This window comes from Rhinolophus hipposideros, assembly GCF_964194185.1.
Source record: "Rhinolophus hipposideros genome assembly, chromosome: 25".
NCBI lineage: Eukaryota > Metazoa > Chordata > Mammalia > Chiroptera > Rhinolophidae > Rhinolophus > Rhinolophus hipposideros.
Window position 1 is genome coordinate 4,100,598 of NC_138071.1, and position 27,341 is coordinate 4,127,938.

Sequence of the window (27,341 nt, forward strand, 5' to 3'; positions counted from 1 at the left end):
ATATCTTTTGCTCTTAAAATCTCTTATTATACCCGTGTTGTTTGGGGATTTCTCTAATTCTCAAACCATGTTACAGTGAGACCATATTCTAGGAAGCTGTGTTGTACAAGGGTTTTCCCCAATTCTCGAACCATGTTAGAGAGAAACCGTGTTATAGAAGTGCCGTGTCATATGGGGGTCACCAGTACTTTAAGTGTGAGTTTTGAGACTTGTAAAGGTTCAGAGAAAAAGAAAATTATAAAAAGCAGTTGGAAATAATGACACATGAAGAACAACTGAAGGAAATGAATCTGTTTAGCTAGAAAAGAGCCTCAGTAAGGGCAGGCATTAGTGTTTGAAAACTACCTTTAAACATGTCAAGGGTTGATATTTCACACTTACACAAACAAACAAAAAACTGTAGAAGGTAGAAGATGATTAATGGAGTTGGGTGGGAGAAGAAAGAAGAAAACAAGGAAGGAAGGAAGGAAGGAAGGAAGGAAGGAAGGAAGGAAGGAAGGAAGGAAGGAAGGAAGGAAGGAAGGAAGGAAAGAAGGAATTTCAGATAATTGATCCTGGCAAAAATAATAAATTTTATGACATATAACCATATTTGGGTTGCTTTATAAAGTAATTCCTTTTTGCTAAATATTATAATAGAGCCTGTATGGTCACTTATGAAAATTCACTGATAGGTGGTCACTGACCTGGAACCTCTAAGTTCTTTCCAACTCTGAGATATTGTTAATGAGTAAGACTGTGACTGGGAAAAATAACATTTTGGAAAGGAAGAGAGCAAAAACACAAGGCAGAGAGAGAGGAAGAGGAGGAAAGGGTGGTTCTCTCAAGGAAACAGTTTCTCTAGCAGGAAAAAACAAACCAACAAGAAAACACTGAAGAAACTTAGAGGAAAATAAGACCCAAGGCAGGAATGTGAGCTTCTAAAGTAAATTTTAATGTCCCAAAACATCTCCCTACACCTAAAAGGAATTTAATTGCATTTTAATCTTTTCCTAAAGGACAGTCCAACTCTGTTAGATATTTGGCATCCTCTAGTTCTAAATAATTTAAACCTAACAGTCATTCATTTGTCACCTCTCATTTTTTCTATTATGCTATTTTTAATGAAAAAGACTTGGAATACATCCAGAGTGAAATTGAATAGGCTTTTCCAAAATGATAAAATAATAACTCTATTTTTTTGCCCAAACATTTAGCTATTTGTGCTTTACTCCTCCAGAAAATACTTTGCTTTCATAGTAAGTCTTCAGACTAAGTAATTTGAGTAGAGTGCCCTTTACAGCAACATTGTATAAATTCTACTATTTCCAAATAAAGTAGTGTGCAGTTTTTCAGGACCGCAGTGTTTTACTATTGAAGTTTATTTTCAGTGGCTTGTTTATTCAAGAGCTTCTAATGCCCACAATAGTTTTTAGAAAGGAAAAAAGCATACTTGCTAGTAAAATGTGAATGTATATAGAGTGATAGTAAGTGACAAGCAGAATTTTATATTCACTCACTATTCAGAGGAAAATAGTCACTCTCTATTTGGTAAATAATTGTTTCCCAAAAGTAAAGTGGTGATATACAGATATTATAGGAAACAGTGCATATTTCAGTGAAAAGTTTGTTGTTTCTTTTGAGGTTAGCATGATGAGAATGTTCTGAATGCTCTGGAGAATTCCTACTTTTTTAAGAAAACACAAACATCTACTAAAATTGCTTTGAAATAAGACATGTATTTGCTAATTGTTTAACTAGGGAAGAATCATGTTATTCAGACACACAGAATGTTAATAGTCCTACTTATAATGTATTTAATAGAGTCAATATCTACCTTTAGATCAATCCTCTCATTGTGCTAAATAAAAACCTAGAAGCTACAGAGCAGTTGGCCAGGAGTGGGGGCCTGCCTGGGCTTCGATGGCTCTGAAGAGTAGATACGAACGCCTGAAATGCCCAATTTATTTTATGCCTTTATGTAGTGTAGAAACCTGACTTACAGTTTCATATAACCATAGACAGAAATAGACAAACATTCTTTTAGCAAACTCTCTGGAAACAAAATTCTTCCCAGATATTTATTGATAGGAAAATAGAATCTAAAAATTCTGCTTCCCAGCCCATTGGCAGCACCCGTGACCCATCTGCTATGTGCACTTGGAAGGCCCTTTGCTCTTGACTCCCAGGATCTTCTCTCAAGTATTCAAGGTCACCTAACAGACACAGAACAGTAATATACAAGAACAAGGCAGAAAGTAGTCTGCATTTTTGTCCTTATTCTTCTATTGGAAATATGCAAGAAGATGAAAATTTGTAAATAAATAAATAAATGACAAAACAAAAAACTCCCCATCCTTTTTTCTCTTGACTAATGTAGATTAGTTATGTTATTTTTAAAAATTGGCATTTACTCTAAATGAAAGCAGAATAACATTTGTAAAAAGAAGAATTGCTAGACAAAACAAAGGCTTCACATTGAGCTATGGTAACTTTCTGGTCCAAAATCAAATACTAAATCAAGAAAACCACCTCCAGACCTGTTGTTTTAGTAACTAGTAATCTTATTGTGAACATTTCAGTTGATATTTGGAAAACATTCAACTATGCAGCTTTGCAGAAATGAGTTTCCATTTGAATATAAAGGAAGTTGTACTAATTAAGAGTTTAATTTGAAAGTTAGTGCTCACCAAAAGTTAATTAGTGCCTATTTCATGTTCTGAAAAGATTAAAATATCAAAGTCCTATAGAAAGGTTTTATTTATATATACAGTTTCCAGAAATCAATAGAATACTCAAAAGATTAAATAGGAATATCCTTTCCTTATGGACAACAGGATAAAATAAATCTAAAATTAATTGTTTTGAATGAGAATGGAATGATCTCTCATCTTTATTCACAAATATAGGCTTTAGAAGAGTGTGCCTTCCTCCCCATTTATTTCCAAGAGCCAAGTACTTCCAAACACCAGCTAATTCTGAAAATTCTTGTGTATGAAGAGAGGTGTTTGGCCAGAGGAGGTGCTATTTAAAACAGCCAGGAGATTAAGCTGGCACCAATTACAAAAAAACTACTGTGCCTTAATATTAAACTACAAACTCCCTGTTCACTGGTACTGGCTAATTTTACCTAGAATGTGGACAAGAAGACAAATGATAGGTAAGAAAAAAATGAACAAGATTTCATTAAACGCCATAAAACTCTCTGGCACAATTTCCCAAAAGCTGATTATTGAATAACTTGAATAACAGACTTTTTTTTTTTTTAATCTGTTCCTTTGAACATTTTTGTGGGAGGCAGTCCTGTGCATTGGGGAGGGTGAAGGTGGAGGGGGGAGACGATGAAAAGATACACTGAGAAACAGAGGAGGATATTAGGAGTTATGCAAGGAATAGTTTAGGTAAAGCCCATTTATAGTTTAGGTAATAGTTTAGGTAAAGCTCCATAGAGAAGGACCCCTGCAGGACACTGCAGGTCTCTCCAAATTCTCAGGCTTTGTTCTGCTCACAGTGAGCAAGTCTGAGAAGGTGTGCTCCAAAGACATGTAAATCCCCCTCCCCCCAACCCCCCCGGCTGTTCCACTGGGATGGATTTCTCATTGAGGTCACCTAAAACTTGCAAAAGCTATTCAGTTGCTGAAAAGTGTCAAAAATTACAAGATTATGTAATTTTGAGTCCTGAGATGGACTCAAGAAGTCCCAAATCTCAATTTTTCCAGCTATGATTGTTCAAACAGCCCTGGCCTCTGTGAGGAACGTGTAGGCGGCTGCAATGCATCGGGGCCTAGCAGCTGCTCCTTGGAAGTCCCTTTCTGAGGTATACATACCCCTCAGGTAATGCCAACATTGTATTGAATACTTGCAATTAATCTATGGTAACGGGTTCTTCTGAAAATATTACATGGCAAGCAAATACCCTTAAACTTATTTTCAAAAATCCCTAGAGTTTCTGACAAATTGGCACTACAATTCTGAGATTTCAGCATGGGTTTGTAAATGAACAGCTGCTGGAGCTTAATTTTCCCCATTCACAGGAAGAACTAATTCAACCACGTCTTAGGCAATAGTTCTCAGTACAGGGAAGAAAGGGAAAGGTGATTTTGGCACCCAGGGGACATTTGGCAATGTCTGGAAACATTTTGGTTGTCATGACTGGGGGGTGCTGCTGGCATCACATGGGTAGAACCAGGGGTGCTGCTGAACACCCACAATGCACAGGACAGCCCCCCACAACAAAGAATGATCAGTCCAACATATCAACAGTGTCGAGGCTGAGAAGGCCTGGTCTATTCCCAATGCTTTAACTATTATTAAGCCATAATGGTGAAATCAAGAATCATTAATATTTTCATTAATAACCAATTTGCACAAAGGCAGTTTGAAAAATAGGCTCTGCCTAAAATTGTATGTAAACTATACAAGGAAAATAAATGACACATTTGTGATTTGAAAAGAAAAGGTGGGGGGAGAATTAGATATTCATAATGGCATTCACATACAATTTTCAATGAACCAGCGAAATAACCCTCTTTCTTAGACACGATGCTGAGAACAGTGAGGATCAAAATAGTAATAAATTACCCTCACAAACACTAATCTATTATCGAGTTATTATTCTTCATACGTATCAATATACCATTTGAAAACCAGCCCTCTTGTCAGAAGCTGTGATGGCCAGAGGATGAACGTACTGGTATAGATTTACTATGAAACTTTTTAGCTCCCTTGCCTTAATCATACGGCAGATTTTTTTTAAATACTACAAATGGCTTATTGGAGAGTAAGCCTGTGATCCGGGACATCCAGAGTGTGCTCAACCATTTATCTCCAACTCACCTCGTCTGGGTGGTCTCCCTCCTGGGGGGGTCTCCCTCCTGTGGGTCTCCCTTCTTGGGGGGGTCTCCCTTCCTGGGGGGGTCTCCCTTCCTGGGGGGGTCTCCCTCCTGGTGGGTCTCCCTCCTGGGGGGTCTCCCTTCTTGGGGGGGTTCTCCCTTCCTGGGGGGGTCTCCCTCCTGGTGGGTCTCCCTCCTGGGGGGTCTCCCTCCTGGGGGGTCTCCCTGGGTCTCCCTCCTGGTGGGTCTCCCTCCTGGGGGGTCTCCCTTCCGGGGGCGTTTCCCTCCTGGTGGGTCTCCCTCCTGGGGGGTCTCCCTGGGTCTCCCTCCTGGTGGGTCTCCCTCCTGGTGGGTCTCCCTTCTTGGGGGGGTTCTCCCTTCCTGGGTGGGTCTCCCTCCTGGAGGGTCTCACTCCTTGTGGGTCTCCCTTCCTGGTGGGTCTCCCTCCTGGGGGGGGTCTCCCTGGGTCTCCCTCCTGGTGGGTCTCCCTTCTTGGGGGGGTTCTCCCTTCCTGGGGGGGTCTCCCTCCTAGTGGGTCTCCTTCCTGGGGGTCTCCCTCCTGGTGGGTCTCCCTCCTGGTGGGTCTCCCTTCTTGGGGGGGTCTCCCTTCCTGGTGGGTCTCCCTCCTGGTGGGTCTCCCTCCTGGTGGGTCTCCCTTCTTGGGGGGGTCTCCCTTCCTGGGGGGGTCTCCCTCCTGGTGGGTCTCCCTCCAGGGGGTCTTCCCTCCCCGGGGGTCTCCCTCCCGGGGTCTCCCCTCCGGTTCGTGGACACAGAATGCCATTTGCTGTGATTACTGGTTTAAACGCCTTGAAAACAGCAGCAGTCAACATCGTCTAAGCATTTACTAGTAGGATAAGCAGAATCATTGTTGATAGCTCCTCTCAAAAATTTTATGTACTAAAATGGTGAAATGGACAAGAATTTCATCAAAATAAGAACCTCACACAGACCCAACCCATGGAGTGGGGCAAGGTGCTCAATAAAAAGTCTGTAAAGGAATGAATTCATGTGTGTGTCCTTCTCTTTTAAGTTCTATGCTACATACAACAAACCTAGATATGTTTGTTTTTTAACTTAGATTTTCGAGACAGTTTTTCATGGATAATTATCTATTTACAAATATCTATAGTCTAAGTTGTCCCATTAACACCATGTTAATTTTACCTTCTTTTTGGATCCCTGGCCTGCTGCCTGTAAAAAAAAAAAAAAAGTTAATTAATTATAACAACTATTGCAAATGTCTTACTAATCCCATTGGAAATGGAACTATGATCAGAGAACAAAAAAATAATAATAATAAGGAAAGGAGTCCTAAGGCAGGTTTTCGGCCACTGTTAAGACCATTCTAGCACAACAATGACATTATTCTTTGGATGAAATGTCTTACAACTTGGGGTTGTAATTTTAAGAAAAGTAACTTTTTACAAACTGTTAGCTGTACACTCACTTCTTTTCCATGTCCTGGTGATTGATACTACAGATTTCCTTAAGAATTAAGGTCTTCTATTCACTTTGATAAACAGTCCTTGGGCAAAAACTCGAGAAGAGTCCCAACTCTCCAAGTTGAGTGAATGGGGGAGGTAGAGAAGATTGGAAAGAGCAATAAGGAGAATGTGTAAGCCATTGCTTTGGAATGAATTGAACATAAATAACATAAGGAAAGAAAAGTACAAAAACGGGGAAAGGGTAAGCAGGAGGACCTGGGAAAGGAGGGGCGCTGGGCCCAAGAGCCACCATGTCACACTCTGTAGTGCCCAACACTGCCATGCATGTTCAGCAGTAGCAGTAGGTGAACTTTTTACTTCATTTTTAGCAATACTGAATTTTGGCTCCAAAATAGTTTTCCAAATAAGATCCTGCTCTTTTTTTATAATTGTTATCGTTTCAAAAATTATATTTTTTTTCAAAAGGGGTAATTCTTCACATCCAGTTCACCCAAGGGGATTTGATATGTGCAGCTACTTCCAAATGCCCGTATCCACAGCCCTTACCTGCCTTCCTGCTATGTCTTAGGCCAGGAGCACGCCGCCGTCACCCCCTCAAGTCCAGGACCCACGATTTCGCTGTGGGCACATTTCCACTAAATCATTTTCTTCCAGCAAGCCCCATCTGAACCCACCCGACCTTAAACCATTGATGAACATGTAAACCACTCCCTCCCATCTAAGAGCTTTTGAGTGAGTAGTCAGCGGGCTGGGTCACCTATTTTGGGGTGGCTTTATCTTCTGGGTTTGTTTCCTTGGTTCCTACAAAGCGGTTGTAGATATGACTGCGTCTTAGAGATACGAGACTTCTTTGAACAGGGTGTATTCGAGGGAAAATTGAGGTATAATTTAGAAAAGAAAAATCCTACGTCCCCCCCTGTTCTGAAGGTTCAAACTCCTAGAAGCAGGGTGCTGCCCCCACGCAATTCCGCGCTTCCAGTGGGCTCACACGGGGCTCACTGGGACAGCTGGATAGCTGGTGGCTGCTGAGTCCCCTGGCACTGGGGGGCGGGGGGGAGTCACCTGGCATTCGGGTGTGTTATGGCTCCTTACCTCACAGCGCGACAGCAACAGCGTGGATTGGAAGCATACTGTGTGTTAGGGGCCATGTGAGTTTTACATGAATTAACTCATTTAATTCTCGTGGGACAGCTCTGTGAAGCAGGCACCATTGCTCCCATTTCATAAGGTGGCAGCTGAGGTTCCGAGATGGTCCGAAGCCCAGGCCGTGACCCGCAGAGCCAAGAGCCGAGCACAGGCCCCCGATTCTCTGCCGGCGCTCGGAACCACCGCGCCGTCCCTCTCCGCGAACTTCATCCTCCCTGGACCACCTGCCAGCTCTTGAGCATCACAGTTCCAGGTGTCTAGCGAGGTGACCCAGGCCTTGCGGCCCCTCTGGGCCGAAGACGGGTCCTGGTCCCCGTGACGCGCTTCGCCCGCCCGGGCAGGTCCGGGATGTGCTGGGTTGGAACGACTCCCCGCGCTCCGGGCCAGGGCGGGCGGGGCCCCGGCGGGGCGGGGCTCGGGGGGAGGGGCGGGGCGGGGCGGGGCGGGGCTCGGGGGCGGGGCGGGGCGGGGCTCGGGGGCGGCGGGGCGGGGCTCGGGGGCGGCGGGGCGGGGCTAGGGGGCGGGGCGGGGCGGGGCTCTGGGTGAGGGGGAGGGGCGGCGGGGCGGGGCCCCGGAGGGGCGGGGCGCCGGGCCGGGCGCGGGAGCCGGCAGCGGGAAGCGGCCGCCGCCCGGGACGCGGGGCGCGGCGGGAAGGGGCGGGAAGGGGAGGCCCCGGGTCCGGAGCCGCGCCGCACCAGCCGGGCTGCAGCCGCCGCGCTCCGGACGCAGCGATGGGGCTGGAGACCGAGAAGGCGGACGTCCAGCTCTTCGTGGACGACGACGCCTACAGCCGCCACAGCGGCGGCGACTACGCCGACCCCGAGAAGTTTGCGGACGCGGGCGGGGATCGGGATCCGAACCGGCTCAACTCGCATCTCAAGGTGAAGCCCAGGGTGGGCGGTCCCCTGGCCCGAGGCCGGTCCCAGCCCCGCCACGGCCCGGGGCGCGGCGCCCCTCCACCCTGCGCCCCAGCCCCGAGCCCTACCCTGGCCCCGGGTCGCCCGCGGGGTCCGGACCCGGGATCCTTAGCCAGATTCCTGTGCGCCAGCCGTGGCCCTGCGAGAAGCTGAGCCCTCCCGGCCAAGCCCTCCCTTCCCGCTTCTCCCTCAGGTGGGCTTCGAGGATGTGATCGCGGAGCCCGAGTCGACGCACTCCTTAGACAAAGTGTGGATCTGCAGCCACGCCCTCTTCGAAGTCAGCAAATATGTGATGTACAAGTTCCTGACGTTGTTCCTGGCTGTCCCCCTGGCCTTTGCTGCCGGAATTCTCTTGGCCACCCTGAGCTGTCTGCACATTTGGTGAGAAGGGGCACACGGGGGTGGACCGGCGTCTGAAACATAGGATGTCCTTTGCCACCCGCCCCCTGCTCTCCCTTCCTCCCAGGTGGGCTTGCGTGGGGAGAACAGAACTCAAGTCAATTCCTGACAACAGTAGCACGAGTGGGAGGCCTCGACCGGCAGGGTGCATTTTTTTAGAGTCATAGGTTGGGTGAGGAGTTGAAACCTAGGGACCGTCCCCCTGTCCTCGTCTGTGATTTTCCTTTGAATGCTAAGGCCCAGCTGACTGCGGAGGTGGAGACCTGGAAGCCGTGCTTCCTGCCACAGGCTGCCCTCTCGCGCAGACAGGGCTGTTATGACTTGTGTCTGTGGTTTGGGGCAGGGCTCTTATTGTTTTCATCACCGTTTATTCAGTCACCACCTGTGCCTGGGGTAAAACAAAAGTGATCTCTGGGCAGAATGCCAGTGACAGTATCACTGGACATGGATGTCAGCCCTGGTTAATCAGTGCTATGGAGGGGCTGCTCCAATCGTGCCCCGCAAATGACAAAGATGAGACCAGAGGAGATTAGAGGTGTGTGCATTTAAGGTGAAGCCTTCCCACCCCAGCACAAAGGAGTGAAAACTCAAACTGCAGGATAATGAAATGACACCACCTCTCATTTTACTTTTAATTTTACTGAAAATTACTTTTTCACCTATGGAGAGCGAATGGGAGCAACATCTAGTTCAAGGGAAAATAAATATAGAAACATACTGGACATCGATAAGATGTTTTGAAACTATTTACACAAAGTGCATCATAAAGCTTCAGAGAACAGTTTTAAGCATTAAAAATGTTTTAAAGGAAAATGTCATATTTTACCAAGAAGTCTTGTTGTTGCTTTGAAAGATATCCACTTTATTCTGAGAGGGAGAACATTCAGATCATCTCTAGTATGGCAACAGGTGCCAGGCTTGTGTTTTAGGGACATTCAGGTGAAATGGATAACCCCAGATGCTTCGCTGTCTTTCCTGATCATTTATACGGTGTTGCTACACCCTAACACACACTGCTATTAGAAGTTACAAAATTATTCTCCATTCCCCTTTATCATCTGAATCAATTTCTTTAGTCAGTTAGCCAGCTGTTTAGTTCAACCAAGGAAATTTATTGAGTACTTAGTTTGTGCAGGGCACTGGGCCCAGGATGAGTAAGAGGAAGGCTTCAGCGTCCTCCCAACACACCAGAGAAGCTGGCTGGGTAGAGAAGTGCCTGCTCAGGCAACTCGGTTAAATCTATGGAGGAGGAGGGAGGCGCGGGGAAGGCTTTGTGGAGAAAAGAGTGTAGAAAGGCTTTTAAAGAATTAATAAAAATCCACCAACTGAGTGAACATCAATTCAAGTTGATCACTGAAGGTTATAAAGAACTAAACTATGTGGAAAGTGCCAAAAGACTGCCGAAGGAATGAAAATCTTTGCCTTTATCTATCAGCAGATCCACAAAAGCCAGACACGCATAGTTAGCTCATATTCTCAAAATAGCGCATGGATTTTTTAAGATGCCTAAGTTGGCCTATAAGATTTTGGATTCTAATTAACTGAAGCCAGTCATCTAACCTCTATGTCAGTTTTCTCACTTTCAAAAATGTAAAAAAATGTGAAAAACTTAGTGACCACATAGCATATTGTGAAATGCTGGCTATGAAGCTATTTGGAAATATAGAGCGCCGTGTTTATAGTCACCAAAGCTAGGTTTTCCTACAGCATTTGTGGGAGAATTGAAAGTAAAAAGGTTTTCATTTCCTAAATGGTGGAAAGATAAAAGTAAAACTACAATTAACCAGATGACACTTCTCTCCACGTGGCTCCTGAGAACCGTTTTTGTGTGAGGCTTCCAGTGGTGAATCATCAAACCACATCTTTTTCAGCCACATAAAATGCATTATTTAACTTCAGCTTGTTTTTCAAATTATATTCATATGGGGCATTAATATTTAACCATCCAATATTTAACCACCAATATTTAACCACATTTGTGATTTGCAAGTAGAGGCGTAACTTCAAACAAAAACCCTTAAAAGTTAGTTTATTCCTTGATAAAACAGATTTATCATGAATGGACTGCATTCCCATGACGTGGTAGGAATGGATCAAGGAGAGGTCTTACAGAAGAGCAAACCTGCTTGAGTAAGCTTTTTTTTTTCTTTTTTCTTTTTTTGTCTCTTTTTTTCTTTCTTTTCTTTCTTTTTCTTTTTTGGCAGAGTGTGGGAGGTTTTTGTTTTTCCAAGAAGTGGGTGACCGAAGCTATGAAAATAGGAAGTAGTAGGTCTTCCAACCACATCACATCATGACAACAGATCTGATTTTAGATTCTTTAAACAAACAAATAACAACAAGTACAAAAGACACCCAGAAACTCAGACTGATGATGTTGAATCTTAGGTCACTAGGGTCCAGGGCATGGGTTTGACGACATAGCACATTCAGACTGAGATAGCTGCCACTTAGCAGCTGCAGGTTATCAGTCACACGTAAATCATACCAAAGAATGGCTGAAGCTCCGTTACCCCTCATTTTTGCTAGGACTCAATTCAAATACATGGTCCCATGGATGGGAATGCAGTGGGAGCAGTCTCATTTCCAAGAAGACGTTAATACAGCACGTGGCTGTGACAGTGCAATCGGCATGATACTACAGCTAATACAAAGCTTAATAAAAGTCTCTGCCCCAAGGGCTTTATTAGCCAACAGAGGAATATATAATCTTTTCAATTATAAGATTGGGTCACTCCAAATTTCCTGGAATTTCAGAAGGGAAACTTTCGGATGTTGAGGACACAATTTGATATCAGATGATCATTGGATCCTCTGATCCAAAGTGAGAGAACAACTTAAAGAAAATAAAAGTAAAAGGAATTCACCACATGCTATGAACTAAAGTCCTCAAATGTGGACTTTTATTTGTGATAACTTTTGGTAAATTTGAGCAGGAGGAAGTTTGTTTCAGTACTTTAGAAGTGTGCACACACACACATACCGAAGGAGCATCACACCCAGCCTGACCCAAGGGGGACGGAAGTGGGACGAGGCAGCAGGAAAGGCTACCAGGAAGTAGAATCGCCGGGAAATATGAAGTCAAGCAGGTTAATGTTTAGGGGCAGAGTTCAGGTAGATAAATTTACTGTTTTACTTATTTTTGTTTTACGAATTCAGATAGCATGCCACCAATAGAAAGAAGATTGGTGTTTATCATCTACATCCCTGTTTGTTTTTTTTAAGCAATGTATCTTCTGTGCCTCTGATCACTATTGAGTCACTTTCATTTATTTGTTTCAAATGTTCAACCAACTGTAGGGGAATTAGGTCATTATTGTATCTTTTCACACATATACGAGGGTCAGTGTCCTTCATTGTTAACACCAATAATCCTTGCACATCTCTCTTCCTCCATTCCAGGATTGTAATGCCGTTTGTAAAGACGTGCCTCGTGGTCCTGCCTTCCGTGCAGACGATATGGAAGAGCGTGACAGACGTGGTTATTGCCCCACTGTGTGCGAGCGCGGGACGCAGCTTCTCTTCTGTCAGCGTGCAGCTGAGCCGCGACTGAACACTCGCACCCCAGGTCTGGACACCTGGATACTGTAATACTTCTTCGTTGTTATAACATAAAAGCACCACTGTTCTATGCGTTTCCAACTGTTCCAATTAAGAAAACTGTTAAGATGGGCAACCACATTTAGAAATATTTATTGGCAAATCTTTTCAAATCTTCTCAGCCAACGCTTTTCTAATTAATAACCAAAGATTTCATATCTAACTTTATAACCAGGAGTATACAGTAGGTTGGCAACACTTAATTTTAAAGGCAGACAGTTTTTGCTTTAGAACAAAAATATACATTTTGCCACGGTGAACTTATAATGGGACATTTTCCAGGGACATTTCAAACACTACGGTATTTTTATTTATGTATAAGTGCTGATAAAAAATACCGGATTTCCTATTTTTTTAGTCTGGAAGTAATACTTTTTAAATTGCCTTTGCAGATAAAGTCATGGAAATATTGAGAGATGAGATATTCAAAGATCCTAGAAATTACAGTAACAACAGCATACAGTGGTGATAGGAGCCATCAAATATAATAAAGCAAATGTGAAAATAGATTCATATAAATGAGTTCCTTTAAATAAGGTATTGTTAACCTACAGGCCTATTTAACAAGATGTTTCATTTTACTGTATATTTTGTACTTAATATTAAGTGTTGCTCTAATCAGATTGCTTTAAAGCACTTTTATTATATTTGTGATCTTGTTTAGCTAATATATAGAATGAATAAATGTATCTTCCACAAGGAACTTCATTGGTGAAACTGCACTGTCTTGATTATGTAAGCATCTATATCTTCTCTGGGAATAGAATATAACAGAGCAATATACTAGGCTTTTCTTTCTAACTCTTCCAAGAAAAAACCCTGAAATGTTTTATAAGTAATGTTTATCTGGCTGTCATCTTAAAATAATCTGCATCTAATTCTTATTTTGTCTATGTGATGCTTTCTCTCTTATAGTTAGAAATTAAAACTGTATGCTACATTCTTATTAATGTTTCATTTTACCTTCAAGTAATATTGGTGCTATTTAATAACATTTTACAATAAAGGCTATTGCTGACACTTAAGTAAGATTTCACCTACAGTGATTCATGTAGAGAGACTTACAAGAAAATGGTCGATTTGTTGGGTCAATGCTACTGAGCTATGTATATAAGTTAAACACTAACAGCTACAAACTTTCAATATGTTGTCTAATATGGGTTTTGTTACACAGTATAAAATTATTCTTATCATTTTTGAAATGTAGAATTCCATTCAGTGTTATGTCGCTGTCGTTTTAAAAATCTCATTGTTGCAAAATGATAGGCATATGTAAAAGTTCTCTATGATGTGAGCAGTTGCTGTAATTTACACATCTTAAAAGTGTATAAATGATCAAATTTCAGAATTGCTATCAGCACCTGAATTAACATTCCTTTGAATATTTTCCTAGATGACAAATCTTCATTCAATGAAGATTAATTTTTATTTTTCCAAATTGTCAGGACTAGTGAATATAACAGATGGCTAAACGGATAGTATTTCAATACTATTGGGGACCAAATCAAATGAATGGTTAAATATGAAATTCATGTTTTTGAAGGTAGCTTCAAAAGACACTTTTCAAAAAAGTCTTAGGCCATTACAGCATCCTAAGAAAAGCCCTCATGATCATTACCTTAAAGCATTACCAACCATTTGACTGTATAGATTTTATTATGTTAGTTAAAGAGGTTAATCAGTCTCATGACTTTATAATTATACCTTGTATTTAAAGTGTTCTTTAAGTATAATTAGATACGTTGGTTGGCCAAAGTATTTGATTAATAAAATATCTATTTAAATAAATCATGAAATTCTGTCTTTTCAAATAGCTATTGGCAAGTTTTAAAGCCAAAATATATACACATAGTTATGTAACAAAACCTATTAACTTTTAACAAGTGATACACATGCATTCTTATTTCTGAATAGCATTGAATACTATTAGAATGAATTTTTATTGAGATTTGTCACTAATTATTTCAAAGGCTGAAATTTTGCACCAAGTGGACCCAGTTTTCATGTGGAAACATGTTTGTTCTTTTAGCTGGGTGTGGGGGAGAGGTAGGTGACAAGAAGACCTTCCCAATATCCATAATAAACTTTATAAACACCCATGAAACGTGCTCATTGCTTTTATTACATTAAAAATAGGACTGATCAATAAAGAACCTTTTCAAACTTATTTTACCTTATTAAAAACTCATAATAGATAAAAATGCATGAGTTACTGCTTATTCAGAAATGTATTTGTCAAAAATGATGAGACTGGTAATTCAATTCTTTGAACCACTTTGAACCACTTAAAGCAGTTCCCTATAATTTTTTCTGTCATTTGATGAATAGTATGGAATAGCTTGTTCACAAACCCACCATATTTCATCTTCTTCATGAAATAATGTCTCTTGCTAATCCTAAATAAACTGATTTTTCTGTTTTCAATTTTTTTAATAAGAAAGTAAAACAATATAAATCACATGCACTTGGATACTGGTACCATGAAGCCAGTATCCAAAATTGTTTTGGAAAGTGAGTATGTGAGGAGTCGTTGCTGGTATTCGCATAGATGTTGTGGTTGTCAGTTAATCTGGAAAGTTGACCAAACTCTAATAATAAAACGGGTGTTTGGTTGTTCAAAATTCCCTTTATAGTTTCAAAGAACTTAAAAAATCCCTCTTTTCAATAGTTATCCACATCCCATGAATTTATTTAGAGACCTTTCTTGGGAAGCTGTTGTCATGTAACGGAAAGCCGGGGCCTCAGGGTCATGCATCTGAAGCTGTCTCAGCCCGGCGGGACCTGAAGCATGGCGCCTCCTGCAAATGGGTTAAGCAGGGAGGTCTCAGTTTTCTTATCCTTAATGAAAGGATCGGATTTAAAAGTACTACAGGAGCTTTCAAGATCATTGTTTTCTATGATTTTAGTAGGGTGAAGACATGGCCATGTATATGCAAACCAATATATCTGCTCAATCCAAGAATTTTTAAAAATCATGAATTTTCTATCAGAGGGTTGGTGTGCTATAAATACAATAAATTCATTCCCTTTCACTCTTCACTTGATTGTCAGATTGTGATGTGACTTTGATTCTTCATGGCAGGGATTCCTAGATTTATAACAATTCTAAGTATTATTGTGACATTCCCCGCCCCCCAATAATATGTAACTCTGTATTTTAAATTAATTAAAATGTATTTTTCCACCAAAATCACTGCTATCATCGTTGCTGTCTTCATCTTTCGCTTGGCTAGTTGCCACAGCTTCCTACCTGGCCTCACTTCCAGCCTTCAGTATGATCTTCTCCAATCCATCTTCCCCTTCAAAATAAATAAAAAAAATAAAATAAAATAAATAAAATAAAATAAAGTGGTCACATCAAGATTCCCCTGTCACTCGCCCGCTTCAAGCTGTCGGTTGTATGTACTTGCCCTCAGGTCATCTAAACTCCAGCACTGTATACAAGGCCCTCACTTCCAACCACTGTCATCTTAGGCTTCCTCGTGCAGCCCTCACCGGACTGCCCAGTCTCTCCCTGCTGCAAGCCGGCATCCCTTCTCATCACGTGTCTAACCTCCCTGGTCCTAAAACTCCTCCACATTAAATGCCTCTTCTGTGTCTTCACATAAAATGTTGTACGAACCCTGATTATCATTTACCACACAGTAAAACTAACCCTGATAACTAACCCCACGAGACTGTTAGTTAGGTCTGAAAACATGACTTTGTCATAGTTTCCTGGGATTCTGAATTGTGCCCAGCACTTAGTGAGCTCAGTCGATATTTTCTGAATGAATGACTATGTGAATAAGTAATGGAAGAAAACTTGGGATGATTTCACATTTTGACCTCAGAATTTTCTTCATTTGTAGCAGGGGTTTGAAATGCACTGATTCTAATAAGATTTTCCATCTCACCATTTTCTCATGAATCATTAAGTTGGGAAAATTAAAACAGATGTAAGCATATCAGGTATATTTCACCCTTTAGGGTAAGGTCCATCTTTACTGTCAATTCTCTTAATTTTATTTCACATCTTCAGAGGTGGGAAGCACTAACACTTAGAAACTGGTCTGGAAACACTTTCTGGCAGTTTAAAATGTTGCTGTTTCTTTTACTATCCCATTTTGAAATTTATAATACTAAGCATTGTTTTGATAGAGTTTTACATTTTAAAAAACAGTCCCATATGTCATCTCATTTGAATCCAGGACAAAAAAGCATAGTGAAGAAAGTATATAAATAATAGCTCAATTTCTTTAGCTTGCAACTTCGTCATTTTAGAATGTTTATTTAAGATAACAGTGGCCCTAAAGAATTTTTACAAGGTTACATATTATTTTAAGAAAGTTTAAAAAAAAAGTAGCTAGTGCTGCAATGAAAAATTACCACTGCTAATGCAATTTATCATAAATCAGGATTTGGTATATTTTCTTCCTTCAAGGTATATCTACATGTATTTAGGGAGAACAAGGGAAGGAGGGTGGGGCAGAGGGTAAGGATATGCAAGATGTTCGCGTTATCTTTTTTAGGAATAAAAATAATTTGGACTTCCATAATTTAATCATTCCACTTTCCCTTCCCTGTTCACCCCCAAATAGCCAAATGAGCAAAAGAAGGTATCTGTTGTATTTTTAAACCATTTTATACCCACTCCTTAGCTTCTTTCTTTGGACTGTATCTGAAATGTTACCATCTGAAGCTTATTCCTTGATGCATGTTTAAGTTAAAGATACCCTTTAGGTGGGGTAATATTTCAGTCTGTTAGTAGTTGTCCATTACTTCAATGTGAAAGGACAATCTGAAAGGGGGATATTGAAAACTACGTAAGGGACTCAAGTGTAAGGGCCTTGAGCTAAGCGCCTTATGAGAGCACCATACATTGATTAAAAGACATCCCACCAAAGAGAAAATCAGGACAGAAAAGGGAGAACAGGCGTCTCCAATGACGCACTCTTCAGCCTTTACAGTTTTGCTGCTGGACACCCGTGCCCCAAACTCCTGGGGAAGGGAGCAATGGAAATTGAACCAGGGTGGAGGGAGTGGAAGTCCACTCACGACTTTTCCATAGGGGAAGTTGCCTATGTCTCATTGAATGAAAAAGGCCCTGGGAAGGCGCATGAGGGCTCTGCTAAAGCCAAGGACCCTAAAGACAGTGGCAGAAGAGCCAAATCTGAAACGAACACTGAACTACTACCTGTGACCATCTGTCTCTCTTCCACCTCACATCTCTGTGCTGTTGACTGTTGCAATGCATCTGTGGCAAAGAAAGAAGACCATGCAGCAGAGAAATCAGAGGACACCACTTCAACAATTGTCCAAAAATAGGACAGAGACATCTATCTGCCTGCACTAGGACGTGTTAGGTCACTCGGCTTAGCTACACGGCTGGAGAAGTCGTTTTGCCATTATAGGAAAAGGTAAGGGTGGAGAGTGAAGAGAGAAAGGAAGAGGCATGAGTCAGAGTGGGAAACAGCACGTAACCAAGGGCAAATATTTCTCCCAGACTTAAATGGATCAGGAAGAGATGGGAGCAACAGGTCATCTTTGGAACATGCTTTTCTTTCCCTGCCTCTGAGTAGCTTGTAATCGAGCAGCTGCCAGTAACAAAAGGGGAGAGGAGGGCAGGCGGCAGGACCTGCTTCTCTAGCTGAATGGCGCACCAGTTCCGGCCAACTGCCTGTCAGCTAACTGGGGCAGTGAAACAAGGAGTCATTGGAAAGTTGCAAGGATAAGCACAGCATTTCCCAGTGAATCAAATGGCAAGGATTAACATGTTTCTTTTACTGAGAAGAAAATCTATTGGAACCCTGATCTCTGGTACAAACAATAACATTTACGTTTGTTGTACATTTATTACCTGCTGGGTATGTATTTAATCAACACAATAACTCTATCGATGGGGGTTCGATTATCATCCCCATTTCTCAGGTGAGGAAACTGATGCCCTGAACTTGAAGAATTTTCCCAAGATCCCACCGGAAGTCAGGATTTGAGCCAAGAGAATCTGACATCAGAATTCAGCCTCTTGATCCCTATAGATATTATCTTCTAGAACTATTCTGTTTCCAGAATGTGTGCATGGCCGTTTCAGTGACTTGTTCTCCCTTCTTTTCCTTTATCATTCAGTCATGTCACCTTTCATGCTCTGAGAAGCACCTTTTTCCACCATCAGTGGAGTCAGTTCCAGATCCTCTGGTGACAGTTCCCCTCACACTGGTATCTGGGCTCCCTGTACCCTCCTCACTCTGTCCCCATCTCATCCTTGAGCCCTCCCAAGCCCTATACCCTGCTTTCCCGGGCACACGCTCTCCTTTCCTGTATAATCTGTGCTCTAGGCCCTACACTTAGCTAATGTCAGAAAACGTGTTTTTTTTCAAGTGCCATTATTCCCATATTTTGAAAATTTCATAAAATTTTACTACCTTTGACAAACTTTCTTAATATGTGTAAATAACACAATATTTGTCAATACCAGACTCCTTGACACAAAATGTTAATAAATACAGTAATAATTTCTATTTAGGGTAAGCATATATTTTTCTAGATAGAGGCCATATTTTGTATCTTTCTTCATTTGGTTGGAAATTTCTTGTCAGTTTGTACATCTTTTAATATGTGATGCGATCTTATTGTCAGTGATTTTACCTTGGAAATCCCAAGGAAAACCATATGCAAATTTATTTTCCTCCTGTAGGATAATTTTCTCATAATAAATTTTCAAAAGCAGAAAAACTGGATTGAAGTATACAGTCATATTAAGGGCTTGGTTATATATTGTCATACTACTTTTCAATTGTTGTGTACGATTTGTAATTGCAATAGCAGTATGTGTGTGATGGTTTCTCTACACATTATCAGCACTTGTATGTATTTATGTATATCAGTAAAAAGTTATATATATGTTAGTTTTACTGAAGTATTAGATGGTATTATGGAATATTATAGTATTCCGTTTTACAATGTAAAAATGTAATACACATTTTTCTATGGTGATTACTAGTATTGTGATCCCCATGCTCATTTTTTCGCTAATTTTTCACTCACATCTAACATACTAACGCTGTCTGTTCTGTGCAATAATGGCTGGGCTGGACCCCTATCGTAGGGCGTGGACTTTATATTTTGCATCGCTGACAATGGCTATCACAGATCCTTTCACTCTTCTCTTCCTGTCCTCTTTCTCCTCCTCCCTTTCTCATCCAGTCCAGTTAATTGACTATTTATGGCTTTAAAGGGTGAAGGTTTACAATGTTTTGCTATGAGACAAAGAAAAATGAATTGAATCACACAATATGATCTTATTGTCTTTAGAACTTGGTCTTAAACGATCTAACAAAGTTTGATATTCTTTCTGATTGAAACTGTGTAAACTACAATGCACCAAAATAAAGAAATTGCCAAACAAAAATATCTGTAATCGCAAATATTTTTTACATACGTGTTTTCTCACAAAAAGATAGCAGTAAACTAATCAATATCAAAATAGGGAGCAATGTTGAAAACGAGAAGTCATGACATTGCAATATATATAAAAAAAACATAAGATGTAACCAACCCTTCCTCTCCTTGTTACATATGACCTTGCTGAGGCAGTCACAGCAATAGCACACATTATTTAGAGTTAGATAATGTGAACAAGATGAAAATCTCCACAGAGTATTGAGCATATTCAATCAATCTCATGGGCTCCGTGTGCAGGCTCCATGAAGGGGGAGGAAGGAGTAGAGAAAAGGGCATGATCAAAGTATTGGAAACAAAACACCAAAAGGACCATTTGTTATCATGTAGAAGAAACACGTGAGCAATCAACTGAATTATTTATATACAAGAAGAAGATTCTATGATGATTAAAAATTTGAAAATCAACTCCTAAAAAAGCACCAGAGTTATTGGTATTATTTGTCCGAATGGTGGTTAAATGGCCACACGAAACACAAAAAAATATTCTACAAAGAACGACTTTTATTAAAAATATTTTTTTCTGAGACAGAAAGCTTAAGTGGAGTTATCTTAAGTGGTAATCTTGTTAGAGTAGGCACACATACACACACAAAAATTTGATCATAGATATATTCAAACAGGGAAATGACAAAAAGAATATTGTATTTTCCCTAGAAAAACTTTGGGAATAATGAGCATTAATGCACTTGAGACAGATCAGATGCAGGCTTATTCTATGCTGCAGGATGAACTAGGGAGTCATTTAAAGGTGTTATGATTCTTAAAGTTGAAGAAATAGTCAGAACTGGAAATCTGCAAAGAAGTCTGCCCAGCATGAAATGCTTCATGGTGCAGGATGGGTTTGGCTTACCTACTTCAAAGCAGGCTCTATGGAACAGCTCTGTCTTCTAAACTTGATAGGCCAGTGCTGCCTAATTTGCCTCAGGCCAATACCTTTGGGGTGTGGTTAATACCCAAACTAGAGTTTATTATAGCTCAGGCCCCTTCGTAGCAATAATAATAATAATAATATAATAATAAAAGAAAAGCAAAAAAGAAAAAAAAATCACTTTGGCTGCTGCCCAGTTTGTAATTCTTCATTTCACATTCCAAGAAGTCTTCAGTTTATAGAAATGAAAAGAACTGCCAGTTCCCTGCAAGCAACTTGGCCAACTTAGCCTGTAGGGTTCCCCCTTGAACATGTTTCCTTCAATTTGCTTACAAATATTTCTTTAACAGTATGTAACTTCCTCCTGTGGAGTTGGGATTCCCTACAAGTCATCTAAACTGCAGTTCTACTGCTCTTCCAGTGATGTAAATGCTCCGCATGTATTTGTGGGGAGCTTTTCTTCACTTACAGCTCTTACATAGGAATGTGGTATCTGCTGGCACAACTTCTGTCTTTTAAAACATCTTCAGAAAATGTGTATTTTCAAGTTTCCTGTAAATCACTGTTTATGAGAGTTTAATGTGCATACAAACAACTGGGGACCTTACTAAACTGCAGATTTGGGTTCAATAAATCTGAAATTGCTGGAGATTTTGGTTTCTAACAAGGGCTCAGGCCACACTGGTACTGCACGTCCCCAGACCACACTTTGAGAAGCAAGGCTCTAGTAATCAGCTTGAGCAAGACACAGAGAGAGACAAAGATGACGCAGCTGCAGACAGAGAAAAGAAGAGAGTGACAGATAAATCTTTTTTCTTGTTTTTCTCTACAAAAAGATTTTACGGTCTTTATAATACCTCCACACACACACCTGCTTTAAAACTCATTCCCATTCTCTCCTAAGTAGCTGAATTTATCAGAGGCAAAGTCATCAGTGCAGAATTAAGTCCGTTCTTCAGTACATACAAAAAGCTGATGTTGCGATCACAAATTTTCTCTGGAATTAGTGAAAAAACACTCATCATCTGATTATAAGAAAGTAAAGTTCTCCGTAAAGACAAGACCACTTAATGACCAGTCAATATAAACTTATATGTTTTTTAAAGAGTGAAATACTTTATGATTAAGCATCGTTTTATTGAAGGCACTGGTAGTGGAGATAAATTTCCCCCAAGTAAAAGAACTCCTGGTCAATAGTTTATTTACTAGGGAAAGGGCCAAAAGGAAAGAGAATTTCCTTTGTTAAATAATGGAGCTCTGACTTAAAGCCAGATGGGTTGGTACAAAACAAAGGGCTTTTCTAGAGGACTCCTCCCAAACATTTACATTAACTTAAGAAAAATATAGAAATTTTATATATAATTTCATGGTCATATTCAGAGGCTAATGTCATTTTTATTTTTTATCATTTCATTACAGTCAAAATCGGAAGTTTAAATTAATTATTTGTTAAAATAAAATGTGATGTTTCTAGTATGCTGCTTAAACACTCTACTAGTACACTATAAAGTGTAAATATCTGATTATATTACATTATATTATACCACATTATATTATAATTTGTTCTATTAAGTTTTCTGAAAATCACATTGGATAAGATTTATGGAGTTTCCATATTTCTAAAGGGTCGTCATGATATTGTTTCCCTTGAATAGGAGGACGTGTAGTCATCGTCCACATATCTAAATACTCTATTTCTCTTGTTGCCAGAAAATGGGTTCCTGGTGAACACCACAGGAAAGAATTCAAGGGCGCACCAGATAAGCAAATCAAACAATGAATTTATTAAAGCAGGACAAGGCACTCTCAAAAGCGGAGAGCAGGCAGCCTGGAGAAGAGCAAAGGGACTTAGGAATTTATTACCCTCAAAATGGGGGCATGAAATATTCGAAATTTAGGGGTGCATTATAGGCTTTCCCAGGAGGGTCTTCACTGACCTCCTTCCCGTCAGGAGGGGGGATTTTTGTCCTTATCTGGCTTTTGTTGGAACTGTCATGGCAGCACAGGTGGTGGAGCTTTTCCCTGCCTGGAATACTAATGATATTAGAATCCATTACAATTAGCTAAGGTGCACCTTGTGCAGCAAGATGGCTTCCTGGTCTGTTCTCAGCCCCCAAAATGTAGTTCCCAACCCCTCTGGTAGCTGCACCTTTTCTTAAGAATGACCTCATCTCCTCTCTCCTTTGTCGCTTTCTTTCTTCCCCCTCTCTCCCCGCAGCCCTATTCTTTCTGCCTAAGGTAACACTCCCAACTCGATGTAGTGTAATCTGTTCACGATTTGACTCCAATTTTTATGTAAATTGCTATTCCCAAGACTTATATTAAATATTTTAAGTCTTTGATTAGATAGGATGTAATTATTACTTTTATTATTGATATAAAACTATCTAGCTGAAAAAATGTGCCAAATATTTATTTACCTCTCATTCTAAGCTTTCTGAATACCTTAACCCCTGGTTATAGTAATGTTTAGACTAAGATTTCCTCTCTTTGAAGAATGCTAGAACAATTATTTTGGTAGGGCTGGTATAATCCAGTTATTAAAATAGTCAAGGTAGGTAGATCACCCGACTTCATGGCAGTTAGTTTGATTTTTATACGTCATCATGATGAGATCGTGAATTGACTTGCGATTTTGCTTGGTCTGTGAGCACAATTTAAAAAGAACTCAATGTGATTTGTGTTTCCTTATTTAACATTTTCTCAATATTTAGATTACTTGCATGCTAACAAATCAGATTGTTATGATTGTTTTTAATGTAATTTGTGAAAAAATCTCAAAGAAAAAATATTTTCAGATAAAAGAAAAAAGCAAGTCTGTAAATGTTGAATACCTACTTTTAGAAATAAAATTTCTAAAGAAAATCACAAATTTCATCAGATTGAGTTCTAAATCCAGAACGATAATAATAAGATGATGGCCTAATTTTTTGAAAGTAGGATAAATTGTCAGCTGCCTTGAAAATCACATTCTGTTTTAAGATAAGAAAATATATCTTGTGACCTATCTGGGCCCTCTGTCAAACATTGTATTTGAGAATCCTCATATGGAAGTTTGTATTTAATTTAAGGTTAGGAGATTTTTTTTCCCCTTATCAACTGTTTAATGAAAAGATTTTTAAAGCTATATAAAGCTTCTTGAGAATGAAATAAAAGATGGCAAAGGATATATCTCAGAATTCAGATTAAAACTGAAAGCCAAAAACCAGCCTCTAATGACACACATTTGATGTAGATTTAGGCTTTCCACACCTTGCTGTAGTCACACCTTTGCCAGGGCCTGCCTCATCATTGATGCATTCACCTCCCCCACCCTTGACTTTGGGCTGGGTCACACAGGACTTGCCTTGGCCAACAGAAGCGGGCAGAAGTGACAACATGTTATTTCCAAATCTAGGCTTCTAGGAGCCTTGCATAGTTTTCCTCTTGTGCAGCTGCCACTTCTTGGATCATGAGAAGAACCTACTGCAAACAGCTTGCTGATCCAGGAGTATGAGAGACGCAGGGAGCAGAGCCAGCAGAGCCTGCAGTGGGAAGCCGAGCCGCCCCAGCCACCGCAGCCTAGATCAGCCGAGCCTCAGCCCATTCAACCCCTAGATCTGTGAGAATGCATGGTTGTTTAGAGCCACTGAGTTTTGTAGTACTTTGTGCCGAATTATTGTAGCAATAATTGATTGACACACCCTAAATTTCAGTTTTAAAATGTCTGTTAAATATATGATGAAAAAAGTGTTGTTTCATCATCTTTCACTTTTAATTAGCTGTTATCATTCAGACATCGCTATAAAGCTTCATCTGCACTGATGTAGTACTTATAATACCTTTACCAGATTTAGTTAGCACACCAGAAAGAATTGCACTTTTCTACACAGGATTGGCTACCCAAAAGTTTTCCCAAGAAAGTTAAATACCCAGTCAAATCAATTTGGTTTTGACTAACAAAAGATTTGAAAAGAAAATTTAAAGTACACTGACATAGCAATAGTTAAAGTCCAGACATAGTTTTCCACTATCAATATTTTGAGATAATTGGAATGATAAAAGCCCTAATGCAAGGCTATCAGTGAAATGTAAATATTGGCAGAAGTTCTACAATTATATATTTGGAATTTGCGTTTGAAGGTTTGTTATATTTCAGAAATACCAAAAATATCTTAAGAGATGTTACTGGCAAAATCTTGACAGGACTGAGTTGAAAGGAAAGAAGAAACCTGGTGAACCATGCTAGTTTTGAAATGCTTACTGATGTTCTTCACTGGGTGCCCCTGTGCCTTCCCCTGCCCCACCCATCCCCGTGCCTAGGGAAGGATTATTACAGAAGAAACTCTTGATTCCAAAAGCCTTGGTCCTGGGAGAATTCAGGACATAAAAACTTGGTAGGTGATGCATGAGCAAGGATTTCTGCTCAATAGAAAGGAAATTGGGAAAATCAGCAAAGTAATTTTTGACACTTTGTGTGTCCTTAGCACGGACCCAGATTAGTTAGGAGGACCGAAGAGTAGAGCTACCCTGCCTCCTGCTTCTGGGGAGGTTCCCCAGAAGCAGCGACCTCCCAGGCCTCTCTGCACCACGGCCCAGTGGTTATTCTCTCCACACCACCTTCACCATGGGAGGCTCTGTGATACTGCACCTTGCCTGCCCAGGCGGACTCATCAGTCAGACCCGCACGGAGCCCCAAGAGAAGGACAGAAGAAGCAAAAAGTGTCTCTAGCCCTGGGCACGTAGGAAGGACATTGTAGCAGGGTCTTGAATGGATCGGTGACCAAGGACAGGTAGAATGATGTACCTATCTGCAGACTCAAGACGCACAGCTAAGGAAGAGCCTCTCCCCAGACCCACCCCGAGATTTGCTGGCAAGTCATTAATTAACTAAGCCTCTGGAATGGAGATGCAACCCCAGCAGCTGGAAGAAACTAGGAATTGACCGAGATGAAGGTTCTGCCACCTGAAGGAATCGGAGTTTGTTAAAGAAATTAAGTTCAGTTACAGAAAGAGAAAATTTCACACCACAAGGGACTTCGATAGTATCTAGAATGTTTCCACTTTAAAAAGTCTGAAGCAAGTAAGGCAAAATGATGTTATTTGATCAGGCTTGATGATAGGTGTTCATTATACTATTTTCTGTATTTGGATGGTGAACCAATTACGATAAAAATACTTTAAATACATTTATTCCAATCCTGAATCTGTAGACTGAAATTTATACCCTTAAGCCTATATCTGTTATAAGCTCGGCAGTGTCCTTGGGCTTTAAAGGTATCACCTCATCAGCTGTTTACAGCACCCTATTGGGTAAATGTCAATTACATTTTTTCATTTTACAAATTTAAAAAGTCAAACTAAATTAAAGAGATAGCATGAAAAGAATACTTTCTCAGACACCTTGGTTTTCTTTTTTTAAAATATAGAAATAGTTGTTTATTTTTTTAAAGAAAATAAAATTTAAAATATCATTTAAAATACTGAAAATGGAAAGGCTCAAATCGAGGATGATTCCAGTGGAGCCTTCAAGTCAGAACCAAAATAGGAAAGGGTCAGCTGATGAGGCAAGCTTTCTTCTAAAAAGTAGTATCTTTCCATGTATACGTGGTGTGATCAGAAACTACAGTGAGGGGCGGGCGGGTGGCTCAGTTGGTTAGAGCACGAGCTCTGGGCAAAGGGGCTGCTGGTTTGATTCCCACATGGGCCAGTGAGCTGTGCCCTTTGCAACTAGAATGAAGTCAATGAGCTGCCGCTGAGCTCCCAGATGGCTCAGTTGGTTGGAGCGCGTCCTCTCAGCCATAAGGTTGCCTGTTCGATTCCCACAAAGGATGCTGGGCTGTGCCCCCTGCAACTAGCAATGGCAACTGGACCTGGAGCTGAGCTGCGCCCTTCACAACTAAGACTGAAAGGACAACAACTTGGAAAAGTTCCGGAAGTACACACTGTTCCCCTTCCCCAATAAAATCTTTTTAAAAACCAGAAACAAAAAAACTATGGTGAATGCTGTTGCCAAGTGCAACCAAATGGAAAGCAGCGCATGGAACCTTAGTAACCGTGTGTGACAAGTTTCAACTTGTTCGGTGCTTTCAGTGGGTGTGAGCTACGATAGAGAGAAGGTGTGTTTTAAAGTGTGCCGTAAATCATGGATCACAAACAACGCATTAACATGAAATTTTGTTTCAAACTGCAAAAAAGTGCTAAGGAAACACAGGAGTGTTAAAATTATTTCATGGTGATGCTGCAGTGACCATGAAGATCATCTTATTAGAGCATTTAAAAAACAACGTGTGTAGGAAACAGCCTGAGAAATGGGCAGTTTCCATCATGACAAGGCTCCATGTCACATATCGCTTCTGGTACGGCAATTTCTGTCAAATAAAAACATTACGAGGTGTCCTTATCCTCCTTCTTCACTGGATCTGGCACCCTGTGACTTCTGGCTCTTCCCCAAAGTCAAAATGATTCAGGACACTGAGGCAGCCATGACAGCGCAGCTAAAGACACTCACGAAAGAGGAGTTCCAGAACTGCTTCAGAAAGTGGCAAGAACGACAGGATAAACGTGTTCAAAATGAGGGGTGTTAACGGCAGTGTGTCTTTTACTGTAGTATTTTTTTTTATAATTTAAACATTTACCATATCTTTTGATCACACCTCGTAAAATGGAAAATATGGAAGAAGTATGGAAGGTATAGGAAGAAGGCCTGAATGGAATTCAGTGAGTGGAGGTGAAT

The 27,341-nt window shown here is 40.6% G+C and overlaps 1 protein-coding gene across 2 annotated transcripts; it reads left to right on the forward strand.

The window, feature by feature from the left end:
• The first annotated feature begins 8,032 nt into the window (after positions 1 to 8,032).
• CAV2 (caveolin 2) lies at positions 8,033 to 15,618 on the forward strand. Of its 2 annotated transcripts, XM_081038302.1 has the most exons (4): positions 8,033 to 8,283; positions 8,513 to 8,700; positions 12,118 to 12,283; positions 12,708 to 14,413. In XM_081038302.1, exons 1-3 carry the CDS (start codon positions 8,134 to 8,136, stop codon positions 12,266 to 12,268), a joined length of 489 nt encoding a protein of 162 aa, XP_080894428.1. In that variant the 5' UTR covers positions 8,033 to 8,133; the 3' UTR covers positions 12,269 to 12,283; positions 12,708 to 14,413. The 2 variants fall into 2 exon arrangements, with proteins under 2 accessions (XP_080894428.1, XP_080894427.1); XM_081038301.1 differs by having other exon boundaries at positions 12,118 to 15,618.
• Positions 15,619 to 27,341: the final 11,723 nt, after the last annotated feature.